The sequence below is a fragment of the Sus scrofa genome, chromosome 15 (genome assembly GCF_054392235.1).
Source record: "Sus scrofa isolate SSC_HxYL_T2T_F1_AM1 chromosome 15, Sscrofa_HxYL_maternal_Yorkshire_Landrace_v2.0, whole genome shotgun sequence".
NCBI lineage: Eukaryota > Metazoa > Chordata > Mammalia > Artiodactyla > Suidae > Sus > Sus scrofa.
Window position 1 is genome coordinate 128,858,733 of NC_139397.1, and position 25,906 is coordinate 128,884,638.

At 34.4% G+C, this 25,906-nt stretch overlaps 1 protein-coding gene across 6 annotated transcripts in view; it reads right to left on the reverse strand.

Annotated features, from left to right (window-relative positions):
* The window catches only part of ERBB4 (erb-b2 receptor tyrosine kinase 4), a 1,134,420-nt gene that overhangs the window by 522,636 nt on the left and 585,878 nt on the right, over positions 1 to 25,906 (reverse strand). For all 6 annotated transcript variants that reach the window (XM_084998988.1, XM_084998989.1, XM_021075968.2 and 3 more), the window contains exon 3: positions 9,640 to 9,826. In XM_084998988.1, the coding sequence (XP_084855114.1) occupies positions 9,640 to 9,826 (187 nt within the window). The remainder of the gene's footprint in view (positions 1 to 9,639; positions 9,827 to 25,906) is intronic.

Here is a 25,906-nt window from a genome sequence, read left to right on the forward strand (position 1 = left end):
CATGTATATAACTACTGAATCACTTTGCTGTATATCTGAATATTATAAATCAACTATTCTTCAATTAAAAATTAAATTAAAATAAAAAAAATAATTTTGTGACCTATTTATAACTGAAGTGAGAGTGAAACTCTTTTTTTTTTAATTTTTTTTATTTATTTTAATTTTTATGGCTGTATCCACAGCCTATGGAGGTTCCCAGGCCAGAGATTAAATCCAAGCCATAGCTGTGACAACACCAGATCCTTTAACCCACTGTGCCAGGCTGGGGACTAAACCCACACATCTGCAGTGACCTGAGCCACTGCAGTCAGGTTCCTAACCATTATGCCATAGCAGGAACTCCAAAACTCTCATTTTTAAGAAGTCAGATTTCTGACAAACAGAAACCCTAAATCATGATTACTAGCAGCTTAAAGCACATTAAGAAATAATGCATGGCATCAAGAACTGGATTAAATAAATATAATAGGGTCAGACACTAAATCATAAATGACATATTTTTAAAAATTTTTAAATGTTAATATTATATGATTTGTATTTATTACACTGATGACTTTGTTATTATACCAAGAATCTTCCGTAGAGTTTAGCACTATAATTTTTTTTTCTTTTTTCTTTTTATAGCCACACCTGCAGCATATGGAAGTTCCTAGGCTAGGGGTCAGGTTGAAGCTACTGCTGCCAGCCTATGCCACAGCAACACTGGATCTGTGCTGCATCTGTGACATACGTGGCAGCTGTGGCAATGCCAGATCCTTAATCCACTCAGCAAGGCCAGGGATGGAATCTGCCCTCATGGAACTATGCCAGGTTCTTAACATGCTGAGCCTCAACAGGAAGTCGATAAATGACGTACTTTAAATTTTACAATTTGATTAGGTAAGTCGAACATGCTTTCAATAATTCTATAAAGTAAATTGCTTCTATTATTCTTAACAAAAGCATTATTTTTTCCGATAATAATGAATAACATTCATTATTAGCAAATACATTTTATATTATATAATTTTTATGGTTAAATTAAGCAATATTTATTTTTGGATGTACTCTAAGCAAGTGAAGCTATATGTATTTTATACTTCAACTTTCACAACCGTCTTACAAACTTAGTGTTCTCATTACACTCACTTGAAGATGAGAAGACCGAGGCTTAGAAAGTTGAATAACTTGCCTCAAAAGGATTTGAATGGAGGTTACTTGGATCCAGAGCCTGTGTTCTGATTCTCCATGCTTGAAAATATCATTGCTTCCTGAATTGAATTCAGTAAAATATGATGTTTTTAATGCTTCACTAACTAATATGATTGCTACTAAACACATGTGGCTATTTAAATATAAATGGATTAAATTATATAAAAGTAGAAGTTAATTCCCTTCATCACATTAGCCACCTTTCAAGCTCTCAGTAGCCACACATTTGGCTGATGGCTACTCAATTATAGAGCACAGATTGAATATTTCTATCATCGAAGAAAGCTCTATGGGACAGTGTTTCTTTAGAAGGTAAAACATTAACATGGAGGCTCTTAACCTCACAGAGATACTTCAATACAAAAATAAAATAATGGTAAAATCATATCCCAATGCTTTCACATTGCGGTTGTGAGTAAATATTTGTCAGAAACATAATATTTACTGAGAGAAGACAGGAATGTAGAGATAATTTGGAATAGTTCCTATCTCAGTACAATGTCTTAAACATACAAGTGGAACAAAACAGAGCTAACAAATATTTGAATTAACATCACTTTTCAAAAGTATCCTAAACTTTTACCAGTAAAATGGAGTCTACTAATAAACGTTTATGAGTTATGACTGAGAATTCAGTAACTTCAGTTTTTAAAAGGCTGTAGTAGGATGTCAGCAGCTATACAGTAGTTAATAGATCAGATACTTTTAAATCAAATCCAGTATTTACACTATTGTCATTCTGTGTGTTTGTATTTTATTGTCAACATACCATTTCCCACACGCAGATTCATAATACATTCAAGTATTACATAATTAAAATCAGAATGTTCTTTCTAAAATACAAACTTAATGTCTTCTGTTTAAAGTTTGGATTGATTATGTTTATAGCCATTCTAACATTTTGCTGATTATGGCCTTACCTGGAGAAACTGTCCTAAATATTTCTTAAGAACAGCACAATAGGAAGAGATGAAAAATAGATCAAGATTCTAGAATAAGATCCCTTATGAGCCACAGATTTTTAAGTCTTGTTTCCTTAAGTATGAAATTACAATAAAGATACTTTCAAGATCAGTATTAAGGAGCTATGTGTGAAACAAAGAAAGGAATTTTAAAGCATTTTGTAAAGTTTAAAACTATGGGATAATTATCATGCCTTTGGTTAGTAGGGAAAAGAACAACACAGAGCCTCATTTCACCTCTGATGGAAAGTTTTGGGCTCTACCAAGCTTGAGGTTTCCTCTCTTACTAAACGCCTTGTCAAAAGATTCTTTATTCTCTCGAAAATTCTTTAGAACAAACAAAATTCTCTCTAAAATAGTTTCCGGTTGTCCCCAAATATTACTCACTGCTTCCAGAGTTCTGATTTGATTCCAGCAAATCAGGATGATCCTGGCCCCAGTGTTTCTTGGTGACTGGAAATGAGGCAGAGAATTTGCCAACTCTTTTCAGCTGAGTGGCTGCAGTGTCTACAAAGCTAATGCTGTGCGGCGAAGGCAAAGTGGTAGGTATTCTCATATCTTTATGGCTTTCCTCAGAGTGAAATCATGGACTCGTGGTGACAACAAATCATTTTCTCTTACTGCATTTTGAACCCTGAAGAGCAAAGATTTTCCTCCATTTTTCAAATATCGTAAGCAAACAAGCATGCTTTCTCAACAAATGAGGTCTAACAAAGTCGTTTGTGGACCTTACATGTTTTCTTAGGATATCCGCGCTTTCTCTTAGGGAAGGGAACATAACAGATCTTGATGTATCTTAGGGACAAGAACGCATGAAGATAAGAGTTTAAAGTCTCAAAGAAGGGAATTTTCCTGAGATGCTAGGTTTCTCCCAATTTTTTGTAGGATGCTATAAGGATTGAAAAGAATGCAGTTCAGAGAATGAGGCCTATTCAGGAACCCTGAATGGGACAAAAATCAAAGGGTTGCTTTTTATGGTCTAAACAGATTATCTCAGTACCCGTGACTGAAAACATGATAGCTAGAGGAGAAAGAATGGGTCTGGTCTCTGGAAATCCCCCTTCCCATGTCTTATTTCTCTGGCAATAGCTTCCCCTCTGATCAGTAGTGCAGGAGAAGGAGAAACTCCCGTTTTACCTTCATTCAATTCCATAAGTTCATACATCAGTTCTCCAAAGATGAGAACGAGTCGTAGAAATTTGCTGAAATGGCCACTTTATCTGATCCTGTGTTCATAGCATTTCCTTTCAACTGTGTTTCTGTTTTACTTATACATTTAAACTTAGTGTGATGGCTTTCCTTTTTCTAGTTAATATATACTATCCGACATGACAAGCAAACGGTCTTCTTTAAACACATTAATTAGAATATCAATTTTAGAAATTGTGGACCTGATCTAAAAACTGAAACCTTCATAAGAATGTGCCACTCCTCTCAGATTCTCTCACTCAGGATTTTCATTATAGGTTAGTTTTGATCAAATCATTTTCCAAGTAATTGACCTTAAGCTAGGAGTATTCTCGGAATCATTTTTTTCCCCCTGCAGGTGTCACAATATGCCGAATGCTTCTTTTTATGTAAATATTGGTGGTACCTTTGTCAAACACTGTATTTAACAATGATCCCTGAACGAGGCTAGTTGAACCAAATCAAACATGACTAAGACCTTTCGCAGAGCTGTTGCAGAATGCTCAGTGACTCTAGCGTCAGAAAAAGAACTTAGAATGAATACGTCTCTTGTCTAGGTCAAGACAAATGTCAGGGCCAGTGAAGGGTGAAATATGATGATGGAGATTTGAAATGAAGGGGGGGGGGCAATAGGTGCTGGGGGTGAGGCACTGCAAGGCAGAAGGAAGAGCTGTGGAGTACTGAAGGTGGCAATCAGACTGAGTGTAGATGAAGAAAAGCCTCAGGCGTCTTGCCGCCAGAGAATGAGACCTTATACTTCAAGTAGTTTCAAAGTAGTATCAGAGGAGACACTGAAACTTGGAGCATCTTTTTGTCTAAACATTTCAAAGCCCCAGTGAAGCAACAGGAACCTATTTGAATATGCAGAAACAGGTACAATTGTTTTGTCAGTGTGTTGACACAAAGGAAAGCTAAAAAGAAAACAATACAGAGAAATAGAACTAAGGTTTCCTAAGCATCCTCTATGTGAAAGGTGCTGTGGTTGACACGTTCCCTGCTTTATTTTCCTAATGCCTATAACTAACACTCTGAGGTGGAATTTTCCTCCTGGTTTTAAAAATAAAGAATCTCAGTGAGACATCTGGACTGTTAAGGGGACAAACCATTTAAACAGAGATTTTTTTTTTTTTCTGATTTCATATCTATGCTCTTTGACATACATTTAGTCAGTTACAGGCGGTCTGTCCATTTCAAAATTAGATTATTTTGGAGTTTCTGTCATGGCGCAGTGGTTAATGAATCCGACTAGGAACCATGAAGTTGCAGGTTCGATCCCTGGCCTTGCTCAGTGGGTTAAGGATCTGGCATTGCTGTGAGCTGTGGTGTAGGTTGCAGCTCGGATCTGGCCTTGCTGTGGCTCTGGCGTAGGCCGGCAGCTACAGCTCCAATTAGACCCCTAGCCTGGAAACCTCCATATGCCACGGAAGTGGCCCTAGAAAAGGCAAAAAGACAAAAAAAAGAAAAATTAGATTGTTTTTTACCATTACTCGATAATGCCAAAGGAGGTTGAGGAATTTGTATGTTGAAAGGTGCTGCATTACTTCAGGGCACTATATTAATTAATAGCCACTGCACACATGATGCAGAATGTAAAACTCTAACATGACGTTCAACTGTTACATCAGTTCAGATGTATCTCCTAGACTAGATATTTCATTTTTAGTATATCTGAGTTGAGTAAATTTAATACATCCTTAATATTACTGTTGTGGGTTCCCAAAAATAACTTAAGCATTTTGCTTTTTGTTTTCTCTTTGTTTTTGTCCCCATATCAAATAATATTCTAATTAAGGTAACTCAGAACAGAGTTAATGGAACAATTAGAATAACCATAAAATATTAAAAGCATTAATATGTGAACGTACAGATCTAAAAATACATAGGGTATTTGGCTAATATTTGGAAAATGTAAATTGTATATTTGTATCATCTCACATTTTACTTACTCAAAAGATAATTCTTATAATGCATAAAGTGAAAATGCAAATATTCAATATGAAATTCTGTGAGAAAAGAGAATATATTCATGTATTAAATTTGTACTTAGACTATCATCATTATAAATAAGACATGAATGCTAGAATAGACACAAGTATATGTAGATAGTTTTCAAAAATTTTTTCATATCTACATTATAATACATAAATGAAATTGTATAATATTGTACACCATTATTAACAAATGAAGTAACTTTATAAATTATAGAAGGAAGAGAATAAAAGCAGTTTTGATATCCAAAATAATGAAAAAACCCTTATATTTTGGCCAAAGAGGTGACTAGATATAGGAACTCTTAAACATTAGGTTGTGAATATATTAAATATCGGTTTGAATTTTGAATAGGAATACTTGGTTAAGAAGCAGCTGATAAAAAAATTAGCAGAACATCATCACTGGGAATGGTTAATTAATAAGAACCAAAGCCACATGCAAGTGACCTTAACAGAAGAAGTAATAGTAAACTGTCTCCAGTTCTGTACTCTGATGCAGTGGTGTCATTCCCAGTGACCTTGAGATAATTACATGCCTAAAGGGACGCACTGATGAAACTATGGTTTCTCCCCTGACCAGAAAAGGATGACCCAGTGTTACAGGGCACCTAGAGCTTGCCAAGACAAGTCCCCCAATCCCCTTTAGATTGTGTAGCATATTCTTAGTCTAGGAACCTGCCTCTTCTCCACTCTGCCCCATCTCACCCATAATGGACCAGGGAAATGTGAGTGGCAGCAGTAACACAAGTCTTTTTATTTAGCCAGGAAATATGTTTGAGTATTATCTTGTCTTTGGGCATGACCAAAATAAAAGTATCTAAGTGGGATCTATAGTAATGTTTACAGTCCAAAGAATATCTTTTGGTGAGCTTCAGGTTAAATTAATAAGAATGTGTAAGGTGAGGAGTTAATTTATATACATGTAAGTAGCATCCAATGATTAACTTTTACATATAACATTCCTCATGTTAAGAAATATCCCTTTTACACAAAGAGTTTATAGGAGGCATGTGTATTGTTATAAAGGCATACTATTCTAAAGTTAACACAGCAAAAAAGATTTCAGGAGAAACACAAAATATGTATATATCAAAAGCTTTGAAATTAAATCTCAAAATTCATTGTTATAATGCTAGTTCTTGTTATTTATCTTATAAAAGCTATTTGTCTTAATGAAAACTTAGAGAGAAAATTATGCCTAAACAGAAAATTCACAATAAGTTTTTATTGTCCTTGTAAGTATTTTCCATTATGTAAAGTTGGCACTAGACAAAACAGTGATACAGAAGAAACTTTATTCCCAGCATCTCAAAGCTCTTTTCCACCCACATGTTTCCAACCAGGCTCCTAATGTGTTCTTTTCATTCTCACCTCAACTGTAAGTACATTTCTTGTCATTCAATCAAATAGTTCATTCTGATCATTGGAGGGATCCTTAAAGCACTTACTGGTGGACCACTTCCCCAGGATTTCTCACCCATAAGAGCTCAAGTGAGGTCTAAAAATTTGCATTTCTTTACTTTTCTTTTCTTTTTTTTTTTTTTTTTTTTTTTTTTTTCAGGGCAGCACTTGTAGCATATGAAAGTCCTCAGCTAGGGGTGGAATCGGAGCTGCAGCTGCCAGTCCATGCCACAGCCACAGCAACGCAGGATCCGAGCCAAGTCTACAAACTACACCACAGCTCAAGGCAACATCAGATCCTTAACCCACTGAGTAAGGAGGCCAGGGATTGGATGGTACCCACATCCTAATGGATGCATCCTAAGGGTTCTCAACCTTCAGAGCCAAGACTGCAATTCCGAATTTGCATTCCTAAAACAAGCACTGAGGTGATACCCATGCTGCTGGTCCCTTAAGAACTGAATTAAAAGTTTAATTTGCTACCACAATTAGGCAGGGAGGTATGTGACTACTCAGCAGGTTTTCTATTTCCCCTCATATTACACAATATAAGTCTAAAATTAGGAGCAGCCCTCGTAGCCCTAATCTTAATATAACATCAAAGTTTTAAAAAATGTTTATCAGCTTGCCTTGTATAGCACATAAACAGACAGCATAAAACAAAAATCTTCTCAAAACACATAAACAATCTTGCCTGAAGAAAACTGCAATGTTTGCTTGCTATTTTAATCAGCTTACCTAGAACACTTAGCTCTTTAAAATATTACCGTAGAGCAAATTGTATCCCCAATTCCTCTTTGTATGAACAGTTGAACAGTTAGGTGTTTTCTCTCCTTCCTCATTCTTGTACACAGATACAATCATGTTGACTGTGTAATTTTTGATTTTCAAAATTGGATTTTCAAAAATTTAGATGATTTGGAAAATTTCATAGATATTTTAATATATACATTAAAATTCTGAAATTTAAGTATATATTTAAATTTTCCAAATTGTCTAAATTTTCCATTTATTTTAGTGAACTTTTCATTAATTCATATTCAAAAATGAAATTAATAGCAAATCTTGAAAATTACATGTATATTTTTTAAACACCAAAATCATTATTTTATTCATTTATTAATTACCCATCTCAACTGCTACACAAGAAAATATCGTAAGGCTTTCTGGAAGTTTATGGAATAACAGGTCTTAAATAAGTGTTATATTTTGGTATGAAAGAAATTAAACAACTGTCGTAACCATACATAAGACATGGTCTAAGCTTACTCAATAGATAAGGTATGTTTAAATGTGGCATAACTTGGTTAACAGACTTTTAAAATATTTTAATAGCAGTGATGCTAAATGTGGAAAATAATAAGAAAATTCTTTAAAGACTAATTTTCTCTGTGAAAAGATTCTTCAAAGAGCACATGTTGTGGAATAACAAGATAATTCAAGTATTATAAAAATTTGAAAATAAATGTATTCATTTTCTTTAATATAATCAGAGAAAAATCATGAAGTACAATGCCTCTTATGCAAGTTTTAACTTGATCATGTTAATTTTTAGATTCCTAATTTCAATCATTCATTTTTTCTCTATCTGTTCCTTTTCCAAAATTCTTCCTCCTACCATTATTTCCATGCAAGTAGCAATTTAGTCAAATATCCTACTCTTCAATAGAAAGCTGTCTTTGGAAGAAAAAAAGGTAAAAATGTTGATGAAGGGATCTATAAATTCTGAGCAATTTGCACTTGCCATTATGTCATCAATTCTACAGCAATCATGTCCAAAATAAATAACATAATCAGCACTCCTTTCTTCATTCAAAATATCCCAATTTTAGCTCACATGTCTGGATAACTATGAAGCTACTCCTAACTTAAAACTACATATTCTATGACCACTGTAAAGAAAAGAAGCCTATAACTTTAATCCCTGACAGTATTAATCTTATTTGTTTCTTAATAGTTTAAGGCAATACTTCCAAAATGTTTCATCTTCCAATGTCAAGAAACATCACCACTGTGCGGACTCACACACATACAAAATCAGCAGATATTTTGATACAAAATATGTGGAAAATATTAATTTATATTAAATTAATAGTTTAAACTCCTTTCTCCCACTGTGAGATAATTAATTACTAATTAGCATGTTTTGATTACAGACACATATGGTGCAATTCATGATTAGAGTCATTTTACCAAAATCTTCCCACCATAGCCTTTGTGAACTCTGAACCATATGAACCAAACAGATACCAATGGGATTGCAACGACCAGCTTAGAAAGCAAATGCCTGAAAAGTATTTTTTGTAGCAAGATGACAATTTTAGGTTGTTAGCAATTACCTATTTCCAATCTTTGGTTAAAAAAAAATCACTGATATTAGAGCATTCTGAAATAATTACTGATGGTGTTTAGTGAGTTACTGAATAAGAGAAATCAAAACTGAATTAACACAGTAGTATGTTTTCCAAAAATAAGAGACTATACAAAACCTAGATTAGTGGAACTAGATATAATGGTTTGTGTATTTACTGACCTCTAACAAAAGTAAGAGTTTGAGTGTCATTGCAGAGATTTGATGATATGGTCTGCTGTTCACCTGAGACCATCAAACACAGCATTCTTAGCCTGCTTCATATCTCAGTTCTCAGTCACTGAGCACCTCCTTAGAGTGTACTTCTGTTCAGCTGAGATAGTCCCATGCTATCCTTCAGACTGCACTTACACTATCTTTACATAAAGCAAGGACATCATAGGGCATCCTTTCTCATAAAACGAATAAACAATAGGTATCTCAATACCCGAAAATATTCCTCAATGTAACGCACACTGCAGAAACCATACATCTAGAGTGTCTATTACAGTATATTAATGAGTATATTTTCTATTTTGTATATTTTCCTTACCTGTTAAGTTCTTCAGTCCAAGTTCTTGAAGTCCAAAGTTTCCATCTTTCCTGTAGTTTAAGAATATTGCCAAGGCATATCGATCTTCATAAAGTTTTGTCCCACGAATAATGCGTAAATTCTCCAGAGGCAGGTAGCGAAACTGATTAAGAGCCACCAACACATAGCCTGTGACTTCTCGTATAGACTGAAAAGATATAAACAATTGCCTATGTTAAACAATTAAAAACTGTCAGTACGTTTATGCAGTCATTTAAATAAAAATGAGTATGTAAATCTAGTTTTCAGCTTTTAATTGAATACACTAATTTCCACATCATATTGTAAATAATTGGCTTGATACACAAGATTAGATCACAAGGGTTAGGATCTCGGATGAAGAATAAGTTGTATTTTTTTAAGTCATAAATGTGCTTATAGTAAAAATAATGACTTTCATTGTATGAAGCATTCTTCAGACCTGAGCTTTGAATATAATTAAAGGAATAAAGATCTTGTTCTTTGACAGAATAAAATGAGTAAGGATAAATAACCCTTATAAATAAGAATACATTCAAACTTTATATTTAAAAAAAAAGCAAACTGGTAAGCTTATCATAAATAGAACAAAGCTGCATGAGTTTTTAGACTATGGGATAGATTTCAAAGTGCTATGTTAATATTTAATTCTATAGTTATCAAAGAACAACTGTGTTTGTGTCTCTAGGAGATACATATATCTCTGGAAGATATATACGCAGTATGCATTAGAGACTGATTATGGTCTCTGATTTGATTACAGCCACAATTTTAATTTTTACTGTCTAATGGGTTGTTTGTTTTTCTCTTTTTCGGCCACACTCCTGGCTTATGGAAGTTCCCAGGCCAAAATCTGAGCTGCAGCTGTGATCTACTCCACAGCTGCAACAACACTGGATCCTTAACCCACTGCACCAAGCTAGGGTTCGAACCCACACTGCCTCAGATACAACACCGGATCTTTAACTTGCTGATCCACAGTGGGAACTCCTACTGTCTATTATTTAAATGTAGTTGTCTATGATATAATTGAATTTCTTGAAGGTTTGTGAGACATTTTAAAGCAAAAATTCTCAAAAAAGGCTTGAGGTTTCAGCTAAAGCTATAGTTTTTAATCAAATGTACATAATGACAGAAATAAATATAACGCAAAAGTGTTAATGAAAATCGTTATTTGATATTATTTAATGTCAATTTAAAGTTATGTTAGACCTCTTAATTTCAGATGTCCAAATGCTCAGTCTTTGGTCCTCTCTTTTTCTCTGTCTACTCATACTCCTTTGTAGTACCCATTTTTAAAGTTGATGATCTCCAAATTTTACCTCCAAATTCTCTCCTAAACTCCAAACCCATAGTTGGCATCTTTACTCGGATGCCGCATAGATTTCTCAGATACACCTACACAAGACTAAAACCGTACTGTACTTCCCCATCCCTCCAGCAGTCTTTCTCATCCTTGAGGTCAACCCATCCTTCCTGCTCTTCAGGCCAAAGTCTTGGGGTCATTCTTGGCTTCCCCTTCACATACCAAATGTGGTGCATCCTATTTGTTCTATGTTTAAAAGGATTAGGAATTCACCCACGATGACAACCTCTAGTGTCATGTGAAACCTCATCATTCTTCTTCAGGATTACTTCAATAGATCTCCCTATTTCTACTGGTGATCCCTTATGGTATATTGTCAGTGAAGGCTAGCCCTGATATTTTCAAAACAGAAATCAAATCATAACACTTCAATTCTTAAAAATGAAACATCTCCCAAATCACTCAGAGTAATAGTCAAAGTTTTTTCGATAATGAGTCAAATTCAGTATCTGTGTTGTCCTGTACAGTAATCACTAGTCATGTCTGGCTACTGAGCAACTGAAACACAGCTGGTATGAATTAAGACGTATTGTCAGTGTAAAATGCACTCCAGATTTCAAAGATTACATGTTGAAATGGACACATTTTAGATAAATTTATTTACTATAGATGCATTTTTAAAGTTGATCCACCTATTTCTTTGTACTTTTATATTGTGCTACATGAAAAATTAAAGTTACATTTTTATGGCTGTCATTGTTTCTACTGGATGGTACTATACTATACAATCTCGTCATTATTATTTTTCTGACTTCTCTTTCTGTCTCTCTTCCTTTCTCACTTTATTCTATTTTTGCTCATCTGTTTGTTATTCCTTCAACATGCTGAGCATTGTCCTACCTCAAGGTGCTCCCTGTTCTCTGAAGGGCCTGAGCTTCTCTCCCTCTCGTTATCTTCTAGGCCGATTTTTCCACTGCCTTCAAGTTTTTGCTCAAACCTCACCTTCTCAGTTGAGGCTAACCCTCCTTGACCTACCTAACATGGCTAAACCTTCCGCCTTTCCGCAATCTAATTTTTATTGTTTCTATAGTACTTCTCACCCTTTAGCAAACTACATAGTTTATGTATTTACTACATTTAGTATTTAGTCTTTTGTCCCTTTCCTAGCATATGATAATCAATATATTATCAATATCAATATATCAATATTTATCAATATATTGATATATCAATATATCAATCAATATATATCAATATATAAATATAAATATATAAATATCAATATCAATATACTCAATTTGAGCACTTATGTGTCCCATGTGACCAGAACAGTGCTTGTACTTAGTAAGAAACCAACAAATATTTGTTCAGTGGTCTGGCTGTTTATTGCCATACCTCCACCACTAGAGAGTCTGCCAAGTCCAGAGGAATGTCCATCGGTAGCCCGCAATCCCTACTTCTAGATCATGCTTCAAACCCATGTGAACCCAGAATTCCATTCCGTAAAGTCCCAAGTATTTAGGGAGGGCCTGTGATATCATCTTTCCCAGTTATTTTCTGTCCCCCAGACAACAGACAATGCCACTACTGTGCATACATCTAGGAAGGATAGGTGCAGATATTTAAGGGGAGAGTGGATGGATTCTGAATGTATGGGCTAGTGGGTCCATTTACTTGTATGCAAGACCCCTCACAATACCGGATAAAACTAGATGAAGGAAGGGCTACAAGCTAGAGGCCATCTCTCCCTATGCCCTCACCGTATTCCTGAGAATTCAAAAAATGTTCACATTTTACTTGGCCTTCCAGGTCATTATAAATATATAGCTGCCAAAATGGGAGGATAGAATTTATTTTACTGAATTACATTGGTTTTATTTATAGTAAATCATAAGATACCCAATATTATAGTCATCCATTTATTCTCTCGTCCCAGGTCCACAATTTTTAGGGATGAACATGCTACTAATAATCACCTTGATAATTAGCATGCTAAAAGAGCAAAGTTGGAGACAAAGAGGCAGAGTACTTAATGAAACTACTCAGGTCTGGTAGTCGAATTGGAAACTGAGCCTCAGTGGAAATTCCTGAAACACTGAACATTTGGGATTGAAGAGAGAAACGTTTTTGGGAATGTGAAAGAGGACTTAAAGATCAACAATGGCATGCATTGCGTATATGTTAAAATTTGTTTTAAATTTACATTTTCTTGGAATAGTGTTGCCCTAGAGTCCTTACGCATTCTCCTTCAACCACTGTTGCATGATTGAGCTGTTATCCCTTTGATTTCTCAGAAGAGGGATCATAAATACTGCCTCACATCATTCAGTCTAAAAAGTAAAATTGTTTCTTTCCTTATAAAATTTTTTAACTTGTATATAACAGTTATCAAGTTTTCTAGTCACAATAATATCACTATGATATATATCGGGGTAGAGAATATATTACCAATCATTTGTCTAAAATATGTTATAATATCTATTATTCTTCCTCACAAACTCACTATTAGCTCCAACTTCCCCTAGGGAGTGGATCTTTTTAAAAAAAACTGTAAATCTCTATTGGTTTATCAGAGGATAGAAGGTCACATTGATGGGGTATCAGAGAAGACACAGTGAATCACAGCGAATTCAGGAAAAAGAAGTTTTATGAGCAAAGACTCATGTCAGTTGTGATTTTGCAAAGTTTATTAGAGGGATAAACTCTTTCTAGCTATTAATTGATAAAGATGTGCCACTTGACATGGCTTTTGGACCACACATTACCAGAGGCTGCAAACAACCTATAAATAATGAGGGCTCTAGTAAAAGAAGTGCTTTATCCTTTTTTTTTTTTTTTGGTCTTTTCTGGGGCTGCACCTGCAGCATATGGAGGTTCCCAGGCTAGGGGTCTAATCAGAGCTGTAGCCACCAGCCTACACCAGAGCCACAGCAATGCCAGATCTGAGCTGCATCTGTGACCTACACCACAGCTCGCGACAACACCAACTACACCACAGCTCACGGCAAAGCCGGATCCTTAACACACTGAGTGAGGCCAGGGATCAAACCTGCAACCTTATGGTTCCTAGTTGGATTCGTTAACCTCTGAGCCACAACAGGAACTCCCTAAAAGAAGTGTTTTAGATGTGAGCCAAGAACAACAGTGAACATGTAGAAAAGGATCTACTAAACATAGAAAAAGATGCTCCAACTGCCCTGAGTTACACAAGGAAGGAAAATATGACTAAGAATATCTTTGCATTCACATATTATTTAATGTATATATTTAAACTAATTACAATGTAAAATTTATACTTCTCATTCCAGAGTCTGCACTGAATTATTCTTAGAAATATCTTTGTTGTCTTCATAAAATGTCAGTTTAGAAGCAATATGACTCCCTTGTCCGGATTCTGGGACTGGAGGGATTTACTGTTTTCATTGAGGTTCTTGTACCTAAAGTGAGTCTCTTTCAGTACCTATTCTGCTTATATATTACTACCGGGTCTTGCAAAATGACGCACGTAAACTAAACATTAGCTTAACAAATAATCCTTTTTCTATGGGAACTCTGGATATCATGATTATGTTAATGCTGAAAAATCATATTTTCAAAACATTTTTTAAAATGCCACCCATAAGTAGGTGATATATAATTCTTTCATAGTGAATTATTTGAGAATAATGACAGCAAAGATCCTATTCACCTTATCACGGATATCCCTTCCTCCTACCCAGCAAATATTGTAAATATTAAGAGATAAAAGATTATAGCAAATCCCTCAACTCAGGATTTATTGCTCTAATCTTTCATATCTAGAAGGGCTCATGGGACCAAAGAATTTTTAAAGAATTATGGGAAACAAATATATAATTCTTATATTAAAAAGTCACAAGTAAGCCTTGATTTTGTCCTCCTAGGTTATCTATTTTCTAGAATTCATAGTCACATTCTTTTAGGTACTCTTAAAACCTTTCTGTGAACAAATATCTTGAAACAGCTCAAAAGGTAACACCACAACAGACAGCATGAGCTACAATGCATAATAATTGCAAATAAAATTATAGAAAGCAACTTACTAATGGTAGGAATGCTTAATGCTGAAAAAGCATAGCGTGATTAAGAGTGGTTATGAGTTGATGTTGGCAGGTCACTAGGCAATCTGGGTAAAAAGTGAAGACTCACCTAAAAGTGTCAATTAAGTTTACAATGTCTGACAAGGTCAAATAATCATGTTAGCTATCCATTGTTCTTTCTCTCCTCTCAGCCATGAGAAAGAATGTGAGCAGCACAAGCCTTTTAACTTTTGTCTCTCTTTTTTTTTTTTTTTTTTTTTTTTTTTTTTTTTTTTTGCTTTTTAGGGTCACACCCTCAGCACATGGAAGTTCCCAGGCTAGGGGTCAAATCAGAGATATGGCTGCCAGCCTACACCACAGCCACAGCAATACAGGATCCGAGCCTTGTCTGTGACCTAAACCACAGCTCCCGGCCACTCCAGATCCTTAAACCACTGAGCAAGGCCAAGGATGGAACCTGCATCGTCATGGATCCTAGTCAGGTTTGTTATCATTGAGCCACAACAGGAACTCCCAAGCCTTTTAGCTTTCTCAAAACTTTTAATAAAAATAAAACAACTTTTAAACATAGGGACTTATCTATGGAAAGTATAAAGATAATAAAGGTGGGTTTAATTTCCAGGCAAATTGGGGCTCAACACCTAGTCTTTATACTTTCTAGTTTTGTATTCTCTCTGAATCACAGTTTTTTCATCTTTAAAAAAAACAGAGAACAATCTCTCTTATAAAGATGTTAAAAGGATTAGAAGACATAAGAAAAAAAACATCTGGCAGATTGTAAGCTTCAGTAAATGCAAGCTATTACATATACTGTTATTTCTGTTAATACCCAAGGTTGATAATCTGTGTCCAATCTGAGTTGAATGTAAAAATAACTATAACAGAAGAACCATTGTTTTTAATCTCTTTATTATATGACCTTTGGTGTATATTTATATATATATATATATAAATTTATATATTTATATGTATGTGTATATATATATATATAGTCTTTGTAAGTTGCAAATTATTCCTAAATGATAGAATCAGTTTATGTGTATGTTATAGCCCTTAGTACAGACCCTGTCACTAAATAGACATTCAATAAAGGCTGTTGGATAAAGAGAGATTAAAAAGTAGAATGCAATGCTTAAGGCATTTTTAGATATTGTTTCCCATGGAAAATGGCTTTATGAACTTTCCGATAAGAAAAAAAAAAAAATGTTGAACAATACAATCGTGACTTGTGCCGAAGGACCACAGTGGTAAATAGAAATCATCAGATGCCCCAGCAAAGAAAACTCTAACTCTGGCTCTGGCTTAATATGCTTGGTCCCAGGAAACTGCCTATTTTGTCAACCTACCAACAAATATCTCTCTCTCCTTGTGGTATAAGCTTCTGCTGACTAAAAAGGATTGATTTTCATTATCAATGTACCCTTCTACAGCTGTTTCGTTCGAGTAAATGCCATTGATGATCATTAAATCCTTAAATGCATCAAAAAATCTTCTAACTGAAAGGACAATTTGTTCTGCTCATGATATTTAATGATAGAAATCAAAAGAAATGGAAAAAAAAGAGAGATTTGATCAACTTCTCATACCATATTAGCAACAAACCTAGAAAAATTCATGGTTTGTTCTGAAAGACAGAAATTTATAGCCATTTTCTCCACATAATAGTTTAAGAAAAATAATGTTACAAACTTCCCAGAATTTTCAATGAGTGCCAGTCAATCAAAGATTGGAAAAGACTGTACCACTACACTGGCCTTTCCATTTACCTTTAGATCATTCCAGAAAAATCAGTGTTTATTATCTTTAAATGTATTTCATTTCACAACTGTTACAACATGATTAATTTTTTTGTATTGGACACAATTCTTTTATTCTTTAATTACAGTTGATTTTCTCTAATTTTATACTTATTGGAAATAGTGAATAGTTCCTTAAATGTTCCTTCATCTGCCTTAAGATTCAAGTGATTGCAATACCTCACAAGTGAATATTTAATCAGTGTTTAGAGACAATTTTATGCACAGTAAAAGTACCTACGTTCTTGGCTAAATGTGTAAAATATTGCTTTCTGGATCTTTTCCTCCTCAACTTATACATTAAATTATTGTTATTTTTCTTTAATATAAGCTCCACTTTGAAAATATACCTATTTACTTTTATTAAGACCTTCTGTAGCAAGTTCAAATTGTTCTGAATTCTTCTACTCCAATGTCTTAAGCATTCACACTCAATTAGATACCATCCTCAAGTAATAGTAACATTCTATCAGTCAAGATATCCATAAATATAATAGCGATTACTTATGATCAGTAGACTTGAAATTAAATAAATCCACAGTATGACAGAGAATAGTGGAGAGCAGAGAACTATGGGAGTGGGTGATTGGGCAGAAAGCCCCCTCTGCTGGTAATGACTGTGCAATTTGTGATCCCTGACAGTGACAAATGTAGTAATGAATTATAACCTCTCTATTAGTAGAACTTTCCATTGTTTCCCTATGCAATCAGTTTCTGTCCCTGCCCTTACAGCAATTCTGGGAATTTAACTATGATACAATATTAAGAAATTTACCAGGAAAAACTAGTAATCATATGCCAAAAATTACATATCCCTGCTGCATGTAGAGATAGAAATTAACTGACTATAAGTCTCACATGTGAAACCTCCACATATTATACAGTATTTGGCTTTGGAATCTTGGCTTCAGTTCTCCCACTTTCCTTAAAAATCCCATGATTAGGCTTATACTGGCAAGCAAGGACTTGAGGTCTGATCTACTTAGATTTGGAAAAATAGAGTAATGCAAAATGTCATGTACATTTGAATTCATGCTCATTTTACACAACATGAAATAACAATCAAGGGACAGAGAATTTAATCCACTTCTTCCCAGCAAAAGTGCTAATTCTCAGCCACTACCAGCCAGTCTCTAAGCTGCTAGCACTACTACAACTCCTACTTTCTAAGCATCTGCATGACATTCATTCACTGCTAGTGACTTAGATTTCAACCCAGGAGTTCCTTGCAGTGAATACTATAGTTCCACTAAAAAGAGAACTACTTAACACACCTGTCTCAAAGTTATCATCTTTTGCTTTGTTCTCTTTCTTAGTTGGCCAGAGGGTTCTTAATTGTTCTTCTTCAGCTCTATATTTCCAATTGGTCCTTCATGTCCTGACCTTATCTCAGCTATATTTCTATATCATGAACTTGTTACACTAGAATTAGGTTATAGAAATTAAATTGGGAGCTTTTGTAAATCCATTTACATAATTATACACAGATATCAATATTAATTGTCTATTTCAAAAATTCTATAGTGTTAAAACTTCCATCTAATTTTCTAATTTAAAATTAGAAAACTCTGAAATTTAAAATTAAATTCTGTTATTTAAAATCAAAATTTCTCTAATTTAAAAATGTTTTTCCATGTGTTTAGGATTACATTTTTTAAAATTTTCTAATTTTTAAAAATACCTTTGGCCACACCTGTGGCATATGGAAGTTCCTGGGACAGGGATCAAATATGCACCACAGCAGTCCCTGAGCCATTTTAGTGACATTGTTGGAACACTAACCTGCTGAGCCACCAGGGAACTCCCAGGATTACATTTTTAAACCTGAATTCCCAATGGAGATTTTCATACTCTTTTATAACTATTTAAAATATAGTATTGGAGTTCCCGTCATGGCACAGTGGTTAACGAATCCGACTAGGAACCATGAGGTTGCGGGTTCGGCCCCTGCCCTTGCTCAGTGGGTTTAACGATCCAGCATTGCCATGAGCTGTGGTGTAGGTTGCAGATGCGGCTCGGATCCCACGTTGCTGTGGCTCTGGCATAGGCCGGAGGCTACAGCTCCAATTTGACCCCTAGCCTGGGAACTTCCATATGCCGTGGGAGCAGCCCAAGAAACAGCAAAAAGACAAAAAAATAAATTTAAAAAAATAAAATAAAATATAGTATTGAGATTGAGTCCTTCTGCATCAAGACGGTGGAGTAAAAACACCCTGAGCTCACCTCCTTCTATGGACAAAATTACAACTACATAGAGGAAAATTATTTCTCAAGACAATCTGAAGACTGGCAGAACAAGTTTTATACAACTAAGAATTTAAAGAAAAGGACATGATGAGATGAGTAGAAGGGGCAGAGATATGGTCTGGTCAGAACTCCCACCTCTGGTGTGGCCACCCACAAGTCATAATGGGATATCACAACCATGAAGGTTCTCCCAGAGGAGCAAGGGGTCTTAGTCATACAGAATATTCCCAAGCCTGGGAGACCTGTACTTGAAAGACAAGTGTCCATAACATCTGGCTTTGAAAACCTGCAGAGAAGGAGGGCTGTGGGAAACCAAGATTCTGCTCTTTAAAGGATTGCACATGAACATCATGGCAACCCCAAACCAAAAACCTACAAGAGATAAAGTAGAAAATAAATAAAAAAGGAATGCAAATATAGCACGAAAGAAAATTGTCACATCGCAAAGGAGTAGAACAAGAGAAGAAAGGAACAGGGAAAAATTACAAATGAAGCAGAAAATTTTTAAAATGGCAATAAGTGTGCCTATCAATAATTACGTTAAATGTAAAGAGATTAAATATCCTGATCAAAAGACATAGGATGGCTAAATGAAAGAAAAACAAAACTGGAATTCCCATCGTGGCGCAGCGGAAACAAATCCAACTATGAACCATGAGGTTGCAGGTTCATTCCCTGGCCTCGCCCAGTGGGTTAAGGGTCCAGCGCTGCCCTCAGCTGTGGTGTAGGTCGCAGGTGTGGCTCAGATCATGTGTTTCTGTAGCTCTGGTGTAGGCCGGCGGCTACAGCTCTGATTGGACCCCTAGCCTGGGAACCTCCATATGGTGCGGGTACAGCCCTAAAAAGACAAAAGATAAAAAAAAAAAAGAAAGAAAAGAAAAGAAAGAAAGAAAAACAAAACAAAACACTCCTAAATAGGACCCATATATGTACTGCTTATACAAGACTCAATTCAGATCTAAATATACATACACACAGACTGAAAGGATGGAAAAAGATATTGCATGCAAAAGAAAACAAAAAAGCAAACTAGAATAGCAATGCTTAAATTAGACAAAGTACAATTTAAACAAGGATTGTAACAAGAGATTAAAAAAGGGCATTACATAATGACAAAGTGCTCAATCTACACTTGTGAATATTTATGTACCCAACATAGGAGCACCTGAATACATGAAGCAAATATTAATAGACATAAAGAGAGATATTGACAGTAATACAATAATAGTAGAGGATTTTAATGTCAAACCTACATCAATGGATAGATCATCCAGACGGAAAACTGATAGAAAACATTGGTCTTAATTGACACATTAGGACATATAGATTAATGGGCATATAGAGAGAGCATTCCACCTCAAAAGAGCAGTTTAAACATTACTTTCAACTGAACATGGAACATTCTCCAGGTCAGATACCATGTTAGGCAACTAAGCAAGCCTCTTTAAATTTAAGTTTGAAATCATATCAAGCACCTTTTCTGACCACAACAGTATGAAATTAGAAAGCAATCACAATGAAAATAATGGGAAAAAAAACAAAAATATATACATGCTAAATGACATATTATTAAAGAACCAGTGGGTTAATGAAGAAATCAAAAGGGAAATAAAAAAATATGTGGAGACAAATGAAAATCTAAACATATTATTCCAAAATTTATGGAACTTAGCAAAAGTGGTTCTAAAGAAAGTTTATATTAAGGCAGATCTACTTTAGGAAACAAGGATTATCTCAAACAACCTAACTTACATTTAGAGGACATAATAAGTATCATAGCAGAAATAAATGAAATACAGGGTAAAACACACATAGAAAAGGTCAATGAAACTAAGACACTCTTATTGGTAAAAATAAACAAAATTGATAAAACTTTGGTCAGACTCATGAAGAAAAAAAGAGGAATCTCAATGAAATCAGAAATGATGAGTTTCCATCATAGCTCAGCAGTTAACAAACTCAACTAGTATCCATGAAGATGTGGGTTTGATCCCTGGCCTTGCTTAGTGGGTCAAGGATCTGGCATTGCTGTGACCTATGGTGTAAGTCACAGATGTGGCTTGGATCCCGCATTGCTGTGTCTGTGGCATAGGCTGGCAGCTACTTTCTGATTGGACCCTGGGCCTGGGAACCTGCATATGCCACAAGTATGGCCCTAAAAATACAAAAATAAATAAATAAAACAAAATCAGAAATGAAAGAGGTAAAATTATAAATAACATCAAAGAAATACAAAGGATGATATGAGATCACTATGAAAATTAAAAGCCAAAAAGACAACCCAGAAGAAAACAACAAATTACTAGAAATACACAATCTTCCAAGATTGAATCAGGATGAAATAGAAAATCTGAACATGGTGATCATTAGTAATGAGATTGAATAAGTAATCCAAAAACTCCCAAAGTCCAGGACCTGAAGCCTTCATAGGTGAATTCTACAAACCATTTTAAACAGAATTAATATCTACCCTTCCCAAACTTTTGGAAAAACAGAAGAGGAATGAACACTTTCAAACTCACCCTATATGGCCACAATTTCCCTGATATCTAAAGACACCACAAAAAAAGAAAATTACAGACTTGTATCTCTGATGAATACAGATATAAAAATACTCAACAATTTGTACTACCAAATCAAATTCAACAATACCTAAGAAGGATCATACTTTTTGATCAGATGGTATTTATTCCAGGGAGGCAAGGATGGTTTAATAGTGCAAAGCAATCAATGTGACACATCATATTAACCACAGAAAGGAGAAAAAATAAAATCACGTGCTCTCAATAGACACAGAAAAAGTATCTAACAAAATTCAACATTAATTCATGACACAAAGTTTTGTTAATGTTGGTATAAAGGAGACATACCTCAACATAATAAAACTGTTTAAGACAAATCAACAACTAACATCATATTCAACATCCTTTAAAATCAAGAACAAGACAAGGATACTCATCCACCACTCCTATTTAACATACTATTAGAAGTCCTGGCCATAACAATCAGACAAGAAAAAGAAATAAAAGACACCTAAATCAGAAGGGAAGAGTTTAAACCATTACTATTTGAAAATGACATGCTATTATATATTATAAATAAAAACATAAAGTCTCCACCAGAAAAACAATTAGAATAAACAAAATCAGTAAAGTCACAGGATACAAAGTTAATATACAGAAAATTGTTGTTTTTCTATACACTAATAACTATCACAAAGAACAAGAAAATAATTCCATTTTCAATTGCATCAAAAAGAATAAAGAATAAACTATGAGTAAATTTAGCTGGAAAAGAAAGACTTATAATCTGAAAATTATCTTTTTTTTTTCTTAGGGTGGCATCAACAGCATATAGAATTTCCCAAGCTAGGGATCAAATCAGAACTATAGCTGCTAGCCTACACCACAGCCACAGCAACATGGGATCCCAAGCCACATGTGCAACCTATACCACAGCTCATGACAATCCCAAATCCTTAACCAACTGAGCAAAGCCAGAGATTGAACCTGAGACCTCATGGATAATAGTCAGATTCGTTTTTGCTGAGCCACTATGGGAACTTATGTAAATTGTAAGACGCTGATGAAGAAACTTAAAAGTATACTAAGAAATATAAAGATGTTCATGGATTGAAAGAATTCTTAAATGTGCACACCACCCAAAGCCATCTACAGATTTAATGTAATTCTATCAAAATAACCATGACATTTTTCACAAATCGGAATAATCTTAATGTGGAACCACAAAAGATCCTACATAGCCAAAGCACTTTTGAAAATAAAGAACAAAGTTGAAGGTACCATGGCTCCTGACTTCAAGCTACACTAAAAAGTAACAGCATCAAAACAGTATGATCCTGGCACAAAAACATACTTATAGATCAATGAAACAGAATAGAGATCGCAGAAATAAACCCACACATCTATGGTCAGTTAATTTATGACGAAGAAGACAAAAATATAAAATAGAGAAAAGACAATCTCTTCGATAAGTGATGATCATAAAAGTGAACTTCATGTGAAAGAATGCCATTAGAGAATTTTTCTCACACCATATACAAAAGTAAACCTAAAATAAATTAAAGACCTAAATGTAAGACTGGAAACCATAAAATTCCTAGAGAAAAACAGAGGCAGAACATAAATATTTTGACATAAATTGTAGCAGTCTTTTTTGGATCTATCTCCTAAGGAAAGGGAAACCAAAGCAAAAATAAACAAATGAGACCTAATTAAACTTAAAAGATTTTGCACAGAAAAGGAAACTATCAACAAAATAAAAAGACAACCTATTGAATGGGATAAAATATTTGCAAATGATATGATTGATAAGGGGTCAATATCCAAAATATTTAAATAGCTCATACAACTATAAAAAACAAACAACTTGATAAAAAAAAAAAAGACAGAAAACTTGAAAAGATATTTTTTCAAAAGAAGATATAAAAATGACCAATAGGCACATGGAAAGATGCTGAATATTGCTAATCATCAGAGAAATGCAAATCAAAACCACAATGAGATGTCATCTCACACCTGTCATCAAAATTCTACAAATAACAAATGTTGGTTATAACATGGAGAAAAGGGAACCCTTGTACACTGTTGGTAGGAATGTAAATCTGTGCAATCACTACAGAACGGAGTAGGAAGTTTTCTCCAAAAAGTAAAATAGAACTACTATTCAACTAAGCAATTTCACTCTTCATTATAAATCTGAAGGAAACAAAAATTCATAAATATTTATGTATTCCAATGTTAATGGAAGAATTATTTACAACAGCTGAGATATGGAAGCAACCTAAATATCTGTCAACAGATAAATGGATAAAGAAGATGTAATATGGAATATTACTCAGCCACAAAAAGGATGAAAATTTTCCATTTGCAAATACCATAAAGGGTATTATGCTAAATGAAATATATCAGAGAAAAATAGATACAGTATGTTATCACTTACATTTGGAATCTAGAAAATAACATTAACAGAGGAGTATACTAAAATAGAAACAGACTCATACAGAGAACAAATTAGTGATTACCAGCGGGAAGACGGAAGAGAGGACATATAAGATAGGGGTAGGAGATAAAGAGGTATACACTACTTTGTAAAAAATAATTAAGTTGTAAGAATATATTATACAGGGAATATAGTCAGTATTTTATAATAACTTTAAATGGAGTATAACCTATTAAAATATTGAATCACTCTGCTGTACACGTGAAACTAATATAACATTGTAAATCAATTATACTTCAATTAAAAAAAACCTGATTGTCAGCACTTTCATACATCTCAGACTACACATGAATCAAAACATATTATCTATTTATATTGTACATATAAGGAATATTTTCCACTATAGAGAATTAATTTGGTTAGGGCAATGTGGCTTAATGTTTAAATTTGGGTGCCATGCTCTGATAGACCTTAGTTTGACTCTTGTCTTCATTACTCATTGATCTTATAAAGTTATTTAATCTCAATACTCTTTTTTTATTACTCAACAAATTTATTACATTTGTAGTTGTACTTCTTAATACTCTTTTGAAATATAGGAGAAATGTCTGCTAAATGGTTAAAAGCTGAAAATCTTCAAAAGATGATCAATGTCCTCATCATATCACCATCAGTTCAATTATATAAAATTTCAAAATATTTCATGTAGTTTAGGAATGTAAATAATATACAAGCAAACATACATCTGATACTAGAGTTGATTAATTAAGCAAGTAGTGCTACATACTACATTAATTCATGGACTTTGGTCAAACTGCCTGTCATGGGCTGATTTATAATACATCTAATGAATACGTTAAAGTCCAAACTCCCAGTATATTAGAATGTGACTGTGTATTTATTCGGAGTAAGGGCTTTACTAAGATAATTAAATTAAAATGAGGTCATTAGAGTGGCCTTAATCTGATGACTGGTATCCTTAAACAAAGACAAATTTAGGACACAGACACACATATAAAGAAGTTGACAGAAGACAGAAGGAGAAGACAGTCATCTACAAGTCAATGAGAAAAACTAAAAAACACAGACCTGCTGGCAACTTGATCATAGACTTCTAGGCTCTAAAACTGTTAGAAAACAAATTTTTGTTTAAGCCATCCAGGCTGTGGTACTTTACTATGGCAACCCTAGCAAACTTACACACTTTCGAAGTTCACCTTCTAGCATTTAGCAGTGCTACACTGGGTAAATTATTTATCCTCCTGTACTCCATTTTATCAGTAAAATGGTGCTATTAAGGTCTCAAATTCCCAGATAATTTTGAGAAGTAAACCCCTATAAGTCGCTCGAGAAATGGCCTGGCTTATTGCAAGCTCTCGGTATTACCTGTCACAGTCTTTTTCTGAATCCAGAATCTTTACTTTTCTTTAGCATGCTGCATCTGTTGCATAGCCTATATAAAACTCTGTTGCTCTATTTCTAAAGGAATAACTATGTATTACTAAAGTTTATATGAGAGAACTACTTGATACCATTTCAATCTACAATTGAGAGTGACAGTTTCATGTCTGAGGTCTTTTATAAATGTGATTTTCTCCTCTCAAAATTTAAACAAGGAGTATGGGCCTTCATGACATGATGCTTGACAACAGCTGCCTCTCTTGAAAAGCATATGGGAAATGGCCTTTGAGAATTCAGAAGTTAGAGGTGACTGCTTTTGTGACTGGTCTGTTGTTATTTTTAAATGAAAAGGGTGAGCAATTTCAGAAATAGCAGAGCCAAAGTATCAGGCTTGGATTTGACAAGACTGCCAAGATACAGTTTAATATCTGTGTAAGTATGTGTAAATATTTGTCTGTAAAAACAGAAAAAAAAGCCTT